The 16,226-nt window shown below is 38.1% G+C and overlaps 1 protein-coding gene across 11 annotated transcripts in view; it reads right to left on the bottom strand.

Annotated features, from left to right (window-relative positions):
* The window catches only part of Bcl2l13 (BCL2 like 13), an 80,693-nt gene that overhangs the window by 2,726 nt on the left and 61,741 nt on the right, over positions 1–16,226 (bottom strand). For 5 of the 11 annotated variants that reach the window (XM_040281245.2, XM_013365326.4, XM_013365324.4 and 2 more), the window contains one exon: positions 1,110–3,443. The exons of 1 other annotated variant lie outside the window; for it this stretch is intronic. In XM_040281245.2, coding sequence (XP_040137179.1) covers positions 2,661–3,443 — 783 coding nt within the window. In that variant the 3' untranslated portion in view covers positions 1,110–2,660. Of the gene's footprint in view, positions 1–1,109; positions 3,444–15,450; positions 15,542–16,226 lie in introns of those variants that run through there. 5 more of the 11 variants (XR_013423233.1, XR_005731988.2, XM_040281252.2 and 2 more) reach the window with 3 other exon arrangements.

Raw genomic sequence — 16,226 nt, 5'->3', positions numbered from 1 at the left:
AACCAGAAAATACACTTGGCCAAATTACTTTAGGTTAATGTTCAACAGCTGGGCAAAAAAGGCAGCAAGTAGCCAGTTCAATATCACACTTCTTCCTTATTCTCGCCTTTGCAGAGCTCGGACCCAAATGTCCTAACCTATACATTGTCTCTTGGCAGCTCAGAAATGAACCTGGATCCTGCCAGTGCATAACCAGAGCAGCCTATGGGTATGAGAGTGCACAGAAGAATGCACATTTTAGTATGAAAAGAAAACAGAAATCAAGGTCCTAACTCACTGGTCTCTCTGATCTAAACCTATGCCACCATAAATACAGCAATTAGAGCCAGGTGCAGGGTCACTCGCTTGTAATCCCAGCTACTTGTGAGGCTGAGGCAGAAGGATTACAAGTTTGAGGCCATCCTAGGCAGCTTGGTGAGACCCTCTTTTAAAGTACTATAAAATTTAAAACAAGGCAGGGCTTGGGTGTAGCTTGGTGGTAGAGCCCTGGATGAGCATGCTCAAGGCCCTAGGTTCAATCCACAATAATGCAAATGTAAAATAAAATGAAATAATAAAATAAAGTGAAAAAGCAATTGTAATACAGAATAATCCCATGCCAAGTGTCAGAACCCACAGATAAAAATAGGTCTTTACTTCAACAACCTTATTTCACCCCCTCACCTCCAGCTATGTTAATTAAGGTGAACAAAATCCTTAAGAAACACTACTCTTTAGATGGGACGCTGAAAATCAGAACATAAAGAAACAGTGCATGGGCTGGGGGCAGGGGAAAGCTCAGTGGCAGAGTGCAGGCCAAGCATGCTCAGTTTCCTGGGTTTGATCCCTAGCATTACAAAAACAAAAACAAAACAAAAAAGATATGATGCATGATGACACTGTTAAGTCACACAAACACGCTTGGATCTTTTGTTTAATAGAAACTTTTTTAAAAAAAACTTTATTTATGTGGTGCTGAGGATGAAACCCAGTGCCTCACATGTGCTAGGCAAGCCCTCTACCACTGAGCCACAACCTCAGCTCCATTGGATCTCTTCTTGACTTCTAAAAATATTTAAGAAGATCTTATTTCAAAAAGAAAGTCCATTTAAAACATCAGGTCTTAGTAATCATGGTAGATAAAGTATTTTATTATCAATTTCACGATCTAAAAAGTAATCTGTTACATTGACTAAGATAGATCTGAGATGACTTCTTACCAGCATGTATGCCCTGCAGAGTGACACTGTGGCCCTCAGGCATGAGAGAACACAGTTCCACCCCTCCTCTAGGGACAGGATCAGACTGAAAATGATGCTGATTCTCAACTGGCACAAACTGCTTTGGGTCCTTCTGGTTTCTTTCCCTGACATTTGAGCTGTGAGGACTTTAGCAGAGCCTCTGCTCTTGATCTCTAAAGGACAATCTAGAATCTCAACTGTAGCCTCAGTCTTGAAAGTCAAGCTTCCTTTTCCAACTTTTTATTTCAGTGATATTTAGTATTAGGTAATAAAAAGATACTTATCATTTTATTTCAATGATAGTATGTTTAATAGGAGATATGACTCAATTGGTTCTGTAAGCCCAAGGGTGACGATCTTCACCATGTCACAAGAGACCCATAGTGGAGCTGGATAAGACTGAGGCCAGATACTGGGGAAAATATACTAACCCAAGGGCAGACAGCATCTGATGAGAGGTGCTACTGGCAAGTCACCATAGGGAAACAGGGTGATCCCTGGCTAAATGACTATCCTCCAGTAGCCAGTTACCAGCACTGCATTCCCAAATTAGGGGACCCAAGGTCTCTACAATGTTTTCTTCTAAGTGTTTTTTCAAAGGTTCTTAAAGGCAGCATTGCTGCAAGAAGAAGCTACAGGAAGCTTCAAGGGTTTGTCAGAGGTGGCCAGGGCACCAGAGGAGCCCTTGCTCTCAGGATCAGAATGAAAAGGAGTATGGGGAAAAGAAGGAGCAGTGTGGTACCTGAGAGGTTGTGGGATGAGGGAAGAGCACCCTCATATTAAAAGATGAAATTGTGTGTTGGGTGGTGGGAGCCTAAAAGGAACAGCTGTAGAATACAGGATGGCCACTGGGAAAGAATGAAACTCCAAGGAGATGAATGGGTGACAAGCCCACAGCTGTAGAGCCCACAGCTAAGACCTCTGCACTAGAAATTTCTACCCCAGAGTTTTCTAAATAAAGCCTCTCCCTCTAAAGCAGTAGTCCTCAATGGGGGATGATTTTGCCCACAGGGAACATTTGGCAATGTTGGAGACATTCTGGGTTGTCCTCACTGGGAATAGGGTGCTCCTGACATTTGATGGGTGGGGGCTGGGATGTTGCGGACCATCCTACCATGCACAGGATGGCCCCTACAACAAGGAATTCTTGAAATGTCCACAGCGCCAAGGCAGAGAAACCCTGTTCTAGAGGGAATACTTTACTCTTATAAGAATCTGAATCTAGAATGAGCCAAGGCCCTTTGGAACTGACAATTAGACCAAGGTGAATATCCTCTGACCAGCCCTAATAGATGGATCCCATTGCTGCCTTGTTGAGTGGACACCTCCAATCCTCCCAGAGTGTTCCACAAATGTCCCATTGGCAGTTGCCAGTTCATATTCCAGCAAGGACAAATCAACTTTAGATCCCCTTGTCTTCTTTCTCTTCTGAAGCAGCAGCTACTTCTTTCTCAGAGCCAGTGCAACCCCAACTGCCACTGCCAGGATGGCGACAACAGCAGCCCCTCCAAATAACAGCATAGACTTGCCCTCAGAAGAGAGTAGGGCCTTTCCTTCTGCAGCAGGGGATGATTCCTCACTAAAACTCCTCTTCCTTATAGGGATCTCCTTGTCACTTGGCAGTGCAGAGGGCACCCCCTCCTCCACTTCACTAGGTTCCATGGCTGCTGCTCTCACCTCATCTTCATCAAGCTCTACAAACAGTGATGGAGCAGGGCTGGCTTTCTTAATTGCAATCATTTCTGCATCATGTTCCCTCATCTCCAGCAAAGAAGTGGCAGTAATGTGTGGAAGCCAGGGAGCAGGGGCTCCAGGGAATGCCTCTTGCAACTCCCTGGCTGGCAAGGCAGTCCCAGCTGCTGCTTCCACACCCTCAGGTATCTCTTCTTTCTCCACATGCACAATGTCAGAGTTAGAAGAGTTGTTCTCACTCTTTTCTCCAGCTCCATTGCTATCTAAGCTTTTGACTTCTTCAGGATCCATTGCAATCTGCTGCCAGGACTCGGGCCCTAGGGACACTGGTAGGCTTTCTGTGTGCCAACTCTGGCTAGCTGACAGTGAGACAGGTAGGCTCTCTGACTGCCAAGAAGTCGTCACAGTTGGAGACTCTGGGGGACTGACTTGTCCGGAGTTGTCACTAGGCAGGATATAAATGTCATTGCTATCTTCTGCAATGACACCAGGGTATTCTTCTTCCTCAGACTCAAGACTAAAGACAGTGCCCTAGAAAAGAAGAGTCAACATAAAGAATGGTCAATATTGTAAAAATAGGTCAAACTGGGAAACAAATTTTCTCCTAAATGAAGTTCCAGGAATAAAAATGTTGTTTAGATCTGTGTGTTTTCTGGATTGAATGCATTTATTTGTAGGCCAATATACAGCAAGAGTTTTTGACAATCCTTGGACCAGCTGCCTAAAAACTAACATATCAAAAGTTCATGTAGAGCTGGGATTGTGGCTCAGTGGTAGAGTGCTTGCCTAGCACATGTGAAGCACTGGGTTCATCCTCAGCACCACACACACAAAATAAATACAAATAAAATTATGGGTTGGGATTGTGGCTCAGCGGTAGAGCGCTTGTCTAGCACATGCAAGGCCCTGGGTTCGATCCTCAGCACCACATAAAAATAAATAAATAAAATAAAGGTATTGTTTCCAACCACTTCCAAACTAAAAAATGTTAAAAAAAATTAAAATTATTATGTCATCTACAACTAAAGAAAAAAAAGTTCATGTATATTCAATATAATTCACCCATATATGATGCAATAATTAGTGCTATATAGCAGAGGAAACAAAAGCATGACCTTGTACTCAGGGGATTTATCAATTAGTAGATATGAAAATAATGCTATGCCATATTCAAGGTGCCAGCTAAGAGTTCAGATAGGAAAATGAGTTCTTTTAGTGGAGGTGAGAGAATGTGGGGATGACAGCTTCAAGGAGAAACTCAGCTGTTTTACTGGACTCTGGAGCAGGGGAAGGTTTTGACAGTAAAAGCCAAGCTGAAGATGCAAACACACAGACCCGTGAAAAAAGTAGAAAACAGGTAGCCGAGTTTAATTAGTGCATGAATTACAGGAAAAATAGAAAAGCTCAGTTAGAACATGACCACAGAGAAACCTGAATGATAGCTAAGAAACAGGGTCATTGAGCAATAAGCAATGGTAGGGCAACTGAAGTCTTTGAGATACAAAAGTAGAATCAGAGCTCTGGTTTAAAAGTTACTCTAGGGTTCTGGGGTGTTAATCAGTGTTTATCATCACTTGCCTAAAATGTGCAAGGCCTGGGGTTCCATCCCCAGTGCACAATTCACAAAAACAAAGATTTTAAAACTCAAAAAACTAAATTAAAAAAAAAAAAGACCCTATAAAAACTCATACTGTCTTTAGCTGGGCACAGGCCTGGGTGTTGTGAGCTAGCTATGCCAGTTTCAGGGAGTTCCTCTTTTTATGGGTCTTAGGTGAGGGGGTTGCATTTGATGAAGCTGATAAGCTCCTTTATCTGGTGTTTCTGATGTGATTTAGGATGTCTGTATGTCCAGATACTCCATGACTGAATTTGATTAATATGTATAAATTATTTATCAATTTGTGCCTAAGGCTGTACTGGGCAGATGTGGTTGTTTACTTGCACAAACAAGGTATGGAGACATTCTGTCTTGGCACTTGTAATCAAAATGGAGTTTGTCTACTTTACAAAATGGAGTCAGTCAGGTTTAGGTACAGTCTGAGGACTGCTATTCTATACATTATGGAGCAACTCTGAGCAGGGCACACAGCCTGTTCTCCATACTGACTCAAGAGGATCACTTGAGCCCAGGAGTTCAGGGCTGACCTGGCAACATAGTGAGACCCCATATTAATAAGAGAGACTTGCTGAGGCTGGAGGATCCAAGTTCGAGGCTAGTCTTGGTACTTTAGTGAGATTCTGTCTCAAAATAAAAAACAAAAAAGAGCTAGTAGTATAGCATAGTAGGGCACCTCTGGGTTCAATCCCCAGTATCACACACATATAAAAAAAAAAAGCAAAAACAATTTGAAATGATAATCTCCTGTTTTTTTTTTTTTTTGAGTACTTAGGACCAAAAAGAGAGACTTTTGCATCTACAATCGTATGGGATTTCACTTCTTTCAACTCTTGCTCTATTTGTATTGTATTAATAATATAAAACCATCTAACATTTCTGGGACTATTATCAATAATGAATGTTAACAAACAGCCCTTCACAACCAAATGCAGCAGATAAAAGACTGATAAAGATCTTAGTTCTATTGATAAATGAACTAAATTTTCCACTTCTAATAAGTCCCTCTTACACTCCATCAATATCTCAGAACAGAAAAGATGATGCTAAGGTGCCATCTGGCCATTAGATAAGGGCTCAGTTGAATTTTATAAAATAAGTACTGCTATATTAAAATCTATTTCTAATTATCTGACTCCTTCAGTTGAAAACAAAAGGGCAAAGTCATACAATATTTAGAACACATTATTCCTTCTGGAACCCATTAATATTTTCCTAAGAAAGCAAATATTAAAATTTAAAAGGCCACAGCATACTAGTATTAGAAGAGCATGAGTGGGGATAAGGCCAATCTTTCCTCTCTATTCCTACCACAAATTTGTCTTCATCATATTCTAGGTTCCACAAAAGAGGGAAGCCTTATATTGATGAGTTTATTCATTGTCCCCTACAAGTGCTGTACTAAATTCCTAAACCCTGTCACCTAATTTGTGTAGACAATGGGATTTTTACCATTTTGAGGGAGCAGAAAGTGTTTTGCAAATATGAAATAATGTATAAGACATCTCCCTATGTATAAGACTCCATTCATATAAATACCATTGAAGCCTATTAAGGAACTCTAGTTTAAGATCTGTGATCTGGCTCCAACAGGGTCTGGCTTAAAGGCCACCACATCTGGACCACTGAACCTAATCTTTATTTCTCCTCAACTCCTAAATAGCTGAGTCTAGGCCACACAGAGTATTATAATAATACATTTCATACCATATTATATTATTAGATCTCTTAAATTACAGTTGCTCCTTAACCTACAACAGGGTTACATCTTTTTTTAAAAGAATTTTTTAATATTTATTTTTTAGTTTTTGGCGGATACAACATCTTTATTTGTATGTGGTGCTGAGGATCGAACCCAGCGCCTCACGCATGCCAGGCGAGCGCGCTACAGCTTGAGCCACATCTCCAGCCCCAACAGGGTTACATCTTGATAAACTCTATAATCTTAAAATATCTTAAGTTGAAAGTGCATTAGCACATTTAACCTACTGAACAACTTAGCTTAGCCTCATCTTCCTTAAACATGCTCAGAACACATGCATTAGCTTACAGCTGGGCAAAACTGTCTAACACAAAGCCTATTTTATAATAAAATGCTGAATATCTCATAACTAATTTACTGAATACTGCTCTGAAAGCCAAAACAGAATAGCTATATGTAGGGCTAGGGTTGTAGATCAGTGGTAGAGCACTTGTCTAGCATGGGTAAGGCACTGGGTTTGATCCTCAGCACCACATGAAAACAAATACATAAAATAAAAGTTAAATTCTTAAAAAAACAAAAAAGAATGGCTGTATATATATTTGCACTCACATGTGCATCATAATGTCAAAGAATCACAAGTCAAACCATCATAATTCAGGGGCCATTTATAGATCATAAGTACTTAAGGGAAGAAAACATGCTTCCCTTACTTGTGCCCATCTGAATCCTCATCACCTCAGTATTTTACCTGTTACTCTTAGCTTCAAAACATATAGTAAAGAGTATGCATCTACTCCACTCTCCTCGTGTGCTTATAGGATTCCATACTTTTTTATTGTATCAATTATAATTATATATTATACAAAGTTAGTACTACATTAATATAATAATTAACATTATTAATATAATAATTAACTTGGATAAGGTGGTTCAGTTCTTGGCTGTTGGGTGTTTTTCTTTTCTTTTTTTGAGAGAGAGAGAGAGAGAGGAGAGAGAGAGAGAGAATATTTTAATATTTATTTTTTTAGGTTTTGGCAGACACAACATCTTTGTATGTGGTGCTGAGGATCGAACCCGGGCCGCACACATGCCAGGCGAGCACGCTACTGCTTGAGCCACATCCCCATCCCTGTGGAGTCTTTTTCACTGAGATAGCTGGAACCCTTTTCTGTATTACTGCTGCCTTGGAATCACCATCCCTTATGGATAGAACACTCAGGATGTGTAAGATAACATGCCATCACCAGCTATTTTAGATCTGCATGTCTCTCTGAAGAGGAAATACATCTGTTTCCAACTTCTACTATAAACAGAAAAGAAAGATTTTCAGTGGAGATCTGAACAGAACTGAACTCATAACCAATGCTCAGTTTAGGGTATCTCTTAACTGGCTTCAACACAGAAGACTCAGAATATAACAAACACTTTCCATGTCCTAGCAGAGGTCTCTTGATACTCTGAGTCATGGCTCCTTCCAGCTACCTAAGCTGGATCCCCAAACTCATCTTCCTAATCTCTGCTGCTTTTCAACAAAGATCCTTTACTTCTTTCTTTAAAGAAGCCCTTCCTGAGGATGCACTACACTGCACAATTATTTTTCTTTTTATTCTCAACAATGATTAGAAATATCTATACTGTACCACAGCTTTCCTGGTATTTGTTTAGTCTGAACAACTAATTACTGACTCCTTTATGTTTGACCATTAAATGTTTATATAATGAGCATTCCAATAAATTCACAGTTGACTGCTATGTGAAGATACAAGTTTAAGATTATTGTATAATCTCCTTCAAGGACTTTGTAATCTAGTTGGTGAGATTATATGGCTGCAGGCCCTCAAACTTTGCTGCCGAATTTGAAATACTTGTGGAACTTTTAAGAATTCTATGCTAAAGCTACGACCCCAAACAACTAAATGGTAATCTTTAATAAAGGTAGGACCTGGGTATCAAATTTTGCTACAAGTTATATAGCACAACTCTATTGTAATAAAATGACCTTCTTTATGGCACCCAAAGCCAAGAGAGATTCTAGAACACAGGCCAGGGACTGGGAGGGTGATTGAAACTTCTCACTGATTGCAAAGGTAATCACTTCATTCACTGAATACTTAAAGCCACATTTGTGATATCGTAAGCTTTGCTGATTCTTGGTAAATCACTAATAATGAAGGATGGCAATAAGCAAGATGGATGAAAACATCTGCTACTGTTTACTCAGGAAACCAGTTCTGTAATTTTCTTAAAAGACTGGAGAATCAACATTGAGGACAATCGTAACAAATGTCCTGTGAAGTTATGTTTATTCCTTTTTGCCAGCACACAATTCTAATTAGGTAGACCCTCAACACCTATGATGAAGGGCTTTCTCTGTGTTAGATAACTTATACTCAAAGGTTTATCTATTTATCCAACCCTCTCTTCAAGGAGTGCCATTTGGAGAGGGTCAAAAGAAAGGTGCTTGAGCAGAATGATTTTACAAGAAGGAAGAAAAAGGCAAGAAAAAGTAGTAAGAGTATAAAATAGCACCAAGTTCCTATTTATTCCTTGTTAACTATAATACAATTATTTTCTCTGTCAAAATTCCTAAATAAGGAATTAATAATATGGGTTAGCAGGTGTGTAATCCTCTATCCTCAATTATCTGCAACTGAGCTAAAAGGAAACGTAATGAGGTGTTGCTTAATATTAAAATTCTTTCTTTCACATTGAAAAATCTAGATAATTAAAAACTGGGTAGACTTTTTTTTAAAAAATATTTATTTATTTATTTTCTAGTTTTCAGTGGACACAACATCTTTGTTTGCATGTGGTGCTGAGGATGGAACTCGGGCCGCACACATGGCAGGCGAGCGCGCTACCGCTTGAGCCACATCCCCAGCCCGTGGGTAGACTTTTTGTTAAGTGAAAAATAGAAAGTTACCAAAAAACCAAATGCCAAATGTTTTCTCTGACAAAAGGAGGCTGATTCATAGTGGGGTAAGGAGGGGGAGCATGGAAGGAATAGAAGAACTTTAGATAGGGCAGAGGGATAGGAGGGGAAGGGAGGGGGCAGGGGGTTAGAAATGATGGTGGAATGTGATGGACGTTATTATCCAAAATACATGTATGAAGACACAAATTGGTGTGAACATACTTTGTATACAACCAGAGATATGAAAAATTGTGCTCTATATGTGAAATAAGAATTGTAATGCATTCCACTGTCATATATAAATAAAAAAATAAAAAGAAAGTTAATAATTACCATTTTTGGAGTTATGTTAAATAGTGAGTTAAAACAGTGTGTTCTTGTTAGTTTTTCGTGCGCATTTAAAATATTGCACAAAAAAATCCTCAAAAAGCGTTTTTAATCATTTGTTTTTTGGAAACAAAGTAATTTTTCATAATTTTTATTCTTAGTCTTAGAATCATACCTGTTCTCACTCTTTGCTCACTGTTCTACAAGTCTTGTAATCTGCTTTTATGCCTTTTCAAAAGATATAGTCTTACATAGCTCTTCAAACAGAAAGACATACAAGGGTCAAAGTGCTAATAGGAGCTCTCAACAAGTTTTTTACCTGCACTTTTAAAAATTAAAACTGATTTTAAAAGAAAAAAAAAAGTAAAACAAACAAAAAAGGAGACATAACAAAAAAGGTTAGATTTTAAATTCTCAGAAAGGAGAGTTTTAAGGCTCTAAGTCAGGACAAAAGAAATCCAACTTTCAAAAGCTCCGTAATTTAGAAATAAGGGAAAAGTGAATAAGCCCACATGTAACTTACTGTAAAAAGTCATTTCCCCATATTATTATTTTTTTTTTGTGGTATGGGGGATCAAAACCAGGTTCCTGTGCATGTTCAGCATGCATTTTACCATGAGCTATATGTACACACCCTTATTATTTTAACAGCTTACAGCTAACAAAAGATTTAAGTGTATGGTGTGCTCCACAGCTAGAGGGCCTTTCTCATTTAAGACATTACAGCAACAAGTGTATCCAATTATGACTTTAGTATAATCTACTGCTTAAATGCCAATTCAGATTAAATAGCTTTATTCCTTATTGTCATACCTTCCCTACCCTACAACTTATCTCTGTATTTAGGACACGTGACATTTTAATTCACCAAATATTCTGTGCTTTTGTATAGTCTTGAAGAAAGAACACATGACCACTGAAATGCTTATAAAAATAACCACCCTTCTCCTTAACAATTACTGTCATTACCAAAGAGGCTTTCAATAACAGAGCTATTTGGGTTAACACATTATATTTTAAGTAGAATAACAACATCTAATAATTCTAACAATCTCAACTGCTTCTAAAACAAAATATTTGTATTGTTGAGAGTATTCATCTCTTTTAGTGTTATTTATATGAAAAATGCAAAGGAGTATCTTTAAAGGATTCAGAAATATAAAACTAGCTGTGATACGGCATGAGACAGTTTAAATGTATATAAAGAATCAGAACTGCCCTTTCCCTTTTTCAATAAATGAAACCTGGAGTTCCTTGGCTTGCTAGAATTGGATGTTAGTAACAACAGATAACCTTATATAACTCTTGTTATCTTTGTTCTAAAGAGTTTGCTTAAATTAATCTACTTAAACCTCACAATGCTATGAGAAGGGAGTTTCATTATTTCCTTAAACTGAAGCTGCTGCAGAGGAGACATAATTCTCCCCAAACCATAAGTGCAACCTCAGGACTGGGTAATATGCCCCAGGGTCTATCCTTTCACCCACTGGGCTATCCTGTCTCTTGGGCTGAAGTCCCTGGATCCTCATTCTGCCACGTTTCTCACTGTATCTCAGCATCTCTAGAATTTATGGCTAGAAGCAGACAGAAGAGGTAATTCTTATTTTCTTCAAGCAAACACATGAAGACTTGTGCATGAAATTCTTCAATTAAAATGGGAAACAGAGAAGAAAGAGATAAGGAGAAAAAGGGAATATTTTAAAATAAGTTTAAAATAAAACAAAATATGATTTGGTTTGATGATAGGAGCTAAGCAAAAATCAATCAAAGAACGATTTCAAAATCTGCAGCAGCTGCTTCCTGATGTTTATATTGATCATACTTTATTGTTTCACTCCTTTTTGTTCACATTGATTACAAATTATTCTGCCACCTCAGGAATATTTTAACTTCTGAGTCATAGCTGCTGATAAGCTGCTATAAGAATTTCACTGTTCCATTGGAGGATACTCTGGCAGAATTCCCAAGCCCAGCCATATTGGTAATTTCATCTAGGGACTCACTTCCCCTATGATATACCAACAAACCTTCATCATCATTTCTTACACTTTACATAAATCTCTCCTTCAAGTATTCATCTATAAAATGGGGACAGATAAAATTCAAACAGAACACCAAAAACTAAATGCCTCTTTGATCACTATTAACCTACAATAAAAAAATGAAGCTAGGCATGCTGGTGTACACCTATAATCCTAGCAGCTAGGGAGGCTGAGGCAGGAGGATTGCAAGTTCAAAGCCAGCCTCAGCAACGGTGAGGCACTAAGCAACTCAGTGAGACCCTGTCTCTAAATAAAATACAAAATAGTGTAGGGGATGTGGCTTAGAGGTCGAGTGCCCCTGAGTTCAATGCCCAGTACCAAATAAAGAAAACGAAAATATGAAAGAAATTCCAGAGTAGCTTTCCACCCAACATGATGACTAAGAGCCATAAAAATACATTTCAGAACACAACACAGTAAAAACACCTGCACAAAAAAACAGATTCATAAAACACAACTTACCCTAAACTAATCTGAGTTTCGACCCACCTAATTTTTAGATTACTTTCTATAAGTCACCTCCCACTGTATAAAAACTGTTCTAACAAATCATTAATCTAAAAGTTTCCAAGAGTCTGTATCCTAGAATAAAACAATAACATCATCTTTTGAAGGTTTACTATTCTTAAAACAGAAATCAGAAGTTTTGAGTCAGGAAAAATAGACAAAAGATTAATTTTGTTTAAAATGCTATAACAGACTCTGGATGACATTTCACCAATAATCTTTTATGTAAAACTAAATTTTTCATGGTGTTTAGTACATGACATTGGAAAAAATAAAAAGCCTTACCACAGTGGACTTGAACTGTTCTGTTCAGGAGATAGACTTACTTCTAGCGTAGCAAGAAAATCCCAGGAAATGAGAGTGAGAAGGAGGAGGGAGGGAATGAGATGAGTCAGAGTCATAGCTTGCCAACTACTCTGTGCCCTAACAGGGCTGCAGGGCAAATAAAAATCAGAATCAAGGAAAATTTCAATCAGACTTAAACAGACAGAGGAAAACACACACTCTTGGGCTTGGGTTGTGGCTCAGTGGGAGAGTGCTTCCCTAGCCTGTGTGAAGCACTGGGTTTAATTCTCAGCACACATATAAATAAATAAGTAAATAAACTATATCTATCTATCTATATAAATATAGAAACACACTCTTAGAGACACATCTGAGAACTTGACATTTGTAAATATGGAACATTCTCACAAAACATTTCACATCGTTGTGAGACAGATATTCCTCAGGTTGATGAATCCAAGGCTCAGAAATGTTAAAGGAATTTTCCCCCAAACACAGGGCTAGTATTTGGCAGATATAAGGCAAGAAACAAATCTTTTAATTTTCAGTTCTGTTGGCAATGCATCATGCTCTGACTGAAGAGGCAGAGTAAATGAAAAGAAACAAACAAAAACAATGTAGGAAAATAAACAAACAAGAAATCCCTACATCATCTTCTAATGCCAGTACAAACAACAATTGAAAGTTATATTCTATCTCTAGCTCTGAAAAGCTACTAATTAGATCTAAGATATATGTTTCTAATTCAGTCAATATTATATACTTGACCTTGGTTAATTGTTCCCTTCTTTTGCCTTCTCATTGTACTTTTAGCATAGCTCTATCACTCACTGCACATAACATGCTACAGTTATTTATATTTATTTTCTTCAACTAGGTGTGAGGCCTGTATTTTATTCAGCTTTGGTACACTCTGGCTGGGCGCGGGTGCGGTGGTGTACAACTGTTATCCCGGTAATTCAGGAGGCTGAGACAAGTAGGGGGCCAGCCTCCATAACTTAGTGATACTGTTTCAAAATAAAAAATAAAAAGGTCTGATAATGTAGCTCTGTGGTAAAGTCTCCCTGGGTTCAATCTTCAATACCAAAACCAAACCAAAACAACAACAAAACTTTTGTATGGCCAACACTTAGCACAGCACATGAAATCAATTAAGGCTTACTGTTTACTAAAATTAACCTCTAAGGGCTTCAGCAGTATGATAGATATTATCAATTAATCTTCAGAAAATTCTTATGAACCAGGCAGATACTATTAGTAATTTCATTAGTACAGCTCACAGAAAATCTGAAAAATATGCAGGAAAATCATCCCTCTAAGGTGATGTTGTTAGATAAAATAAACACTCGTAGGTCATTCTGTTGGAAAATGAAGAGAAAGAACATGAGTTAGGCTGGGTGGAGTGGTGCACATCTGTAGTACCAACTACCCAAGAGGCCAGGGACAGGAGGGTTTCTTGACCCCAGGAGTTCAAGATCAGCCTGTGCAACACAGTGAGACCCCATATCAATAAAAGAAAAAGAACCTGAGTTGGTGCTGCTCATGACAGTGCTCCATATACCAGAAGCCTTAGCTGTGTTATTCCACACAGACACTTAAAGGGCATATAGAACTATGCCACTCTCACATGATAGGGAAGATCAGTAATTTTGACTTAAGACTCTTTCATGTTTAAAGTATAGAAGTTTGGAATCGTATGACCAAGTCCCAGTCAAATAAAGTAACTAGGATAAAAATCATATATAGCCATGTTTCTTTTTGTTTGTTTGTTTTTTAAATATTTTTTTTTAGTTGTAGATGGACACAATACCTTTATTTTATTTATTTTTATGTGGTGCTGAGGATAGAACCTCTTTAAGTGTGAGGCAAGCACTCGGCCACTGAGCCAAAGCCACAGCCACCTGTTGTTGTTTGCTTTTTTTTTTTTTTAGTTGTAGTTGGATACAATACCTTTATTTTTCAAAATTTATTTTTATGTGGTGCTGAGGATCAAACCCAGCCCCTTGTATGTGCTAGCACTCTACTGCTGAGTCCCGGTCCCAGCCCCTGTTGTTTGCTTTTAATACCTCAACTTGCAGCCATTTTAAAGTCAAACTCATCACATCATATCTAAAACTCAATAAATGCTCTTTCAATACCAATACAAAGGAAAAATCAGCTTAAATATACTAAGAAAATAATCACAAAACAATGGTCATTAAAAAAAATGGTCATTTAAAAAAAGCAAAACCATCTGCAAAACTCCAAAACACATTTATCTCAGCCATTTTGTTAATAAATTAGTTAATAAAATATTTTTCTCTCTGCAAATCTATGCCCAAAGCTTGACCAACTACATACCATCATCCCATTACCAAACAGATATGGCTGCCAGCACTTTCTACTTCTCTGTAGGTTTTCAAAACTAGTTCACACAGAGAGCTATGCAGTTTGTTTCACCCTGATGTTGTCAAGTGGTGAAAACAAACACATTCCTTGTGGAAATCATACTATAGACTTGATATAACAGACATGCTACATCATGTAGTGAAATGCTTTTCTTCTGGAATGGTTTTAAGAGCTGACAACTAATGTTCAACAAAAGGACCTAATAGGTGATATATGCTGACACTTTGTTTCAGAGAAAACAACTACACTGACTGGCAGAAAAGCAGTATTTTGGTTTTATTTATTTATTTTGATCTTTTTTTTTTTTTAGTTGTCAATGGATATATATATATATATATATATGCAGTGCTAAGAATCGAATCCTGTGCTTCACATGCAAAGAGTGCTCTACCACTGAGCTACAACCCCAGCCCCAGTATCTTGGTATTAAATACAAAGAAATGGATGGCTTAGATCTAACAATGTGAAATACAGATCAGACATTTAAATTTACAGATGAAATCATATTTTAAATATTAATAAATTTGTTATTCATATGGTAACTTTCTATCTTTAGTGCAAATATTTGAGTTAAATCAAATACTTTCTGCTGAGTTGAGTTAAATCAAATACTTTCCACCTAACAATTATAACCATAGACAAACTTTAATGCACTATTATAATAAAACAGAATCAGGAAGGGAATATATAACACTCTTCTGTGTTTTTCTTCTTCCTTTGTTGTAAAGCACCACATAAGCTAAGTGGAAATTAACCTGAGGCGTCCTTTGGCTCTCACAGGAATCACACAGTACACTGGCCAAAAAAAGGGGGAGGGAGGGTGGTGGAAGAATGAAGAAGAGAACCCTAGAATAGGAAAAAAAATGGCAACAATTTATCATAGTTCTTATTTTTAACAACAACAGGAGATGAGCACAATGGCACATGCCCATAATCCCAGTGGCTCACTTGAGGCTGAGGCAGGAAGATTGCAAGCTAAAAGCCAGCCTCAGAAACTGAGTGAGGCCCTAAGCAACTTTGCAAGATCTTATTAAAAAAATTAAAAGGGGGCTGAGGATGTGGCTCAAGTGGTAGCACGCTCACCAGACATGCACGGGACGCTGGGTTCGATCCTCAGCACCACATAAAAATAAAATAAAGATGTTGCGTCCACAGAAAACTAAAAAAAAAAAAAAACAACACACACACACACACACACTCTCTCTCTCTCTCTCTCAAAAAAAAAAAAAAATTAAAAGGTTGGGGATGTTAAACATTCTGGGTTCAATCTCCCATACCAAAAACAAAACAGCAGCATGAGAATACTTCTTATTTTCCTACAAATGCTCAGCATTTCATTCAATAAGTGTTTAACAGCCAGGTGCAGTGGTGCACGCCTGTAATCCCAGCAGCTTGGAAGGCTGAGGCAGGAGAATTGTGAGTTCAAAGCCAGCCTTGGTAATTTAGCAAGGACCTGAGCAACTCAGTGACACCCTGTCTGAAATACAAAAAAGGGCTGGGGATGTGGCACAGTGGTTAAGTGCCCTGGTTT

The sequence above is a fragment of the Ictidomys tridecemlineatus genome, chromosome 6 (assembly GCF_052094955.1).
Source record: "Ictidomys tridecemlineatus isolate mIctTri1 chromosome 6, mIctTri1.hap1, whole genome shotgun sequence".
Lineage (NCBI taxonomy): Eukaryota > Metazoa > Chordata > Mammalia > Rodentia > Sciuridae > Ictidomys > Ictidomys tridecemlineatus.
This window is presented reverse-complemented; position numbering and strand designations above follow the sequence as displayed.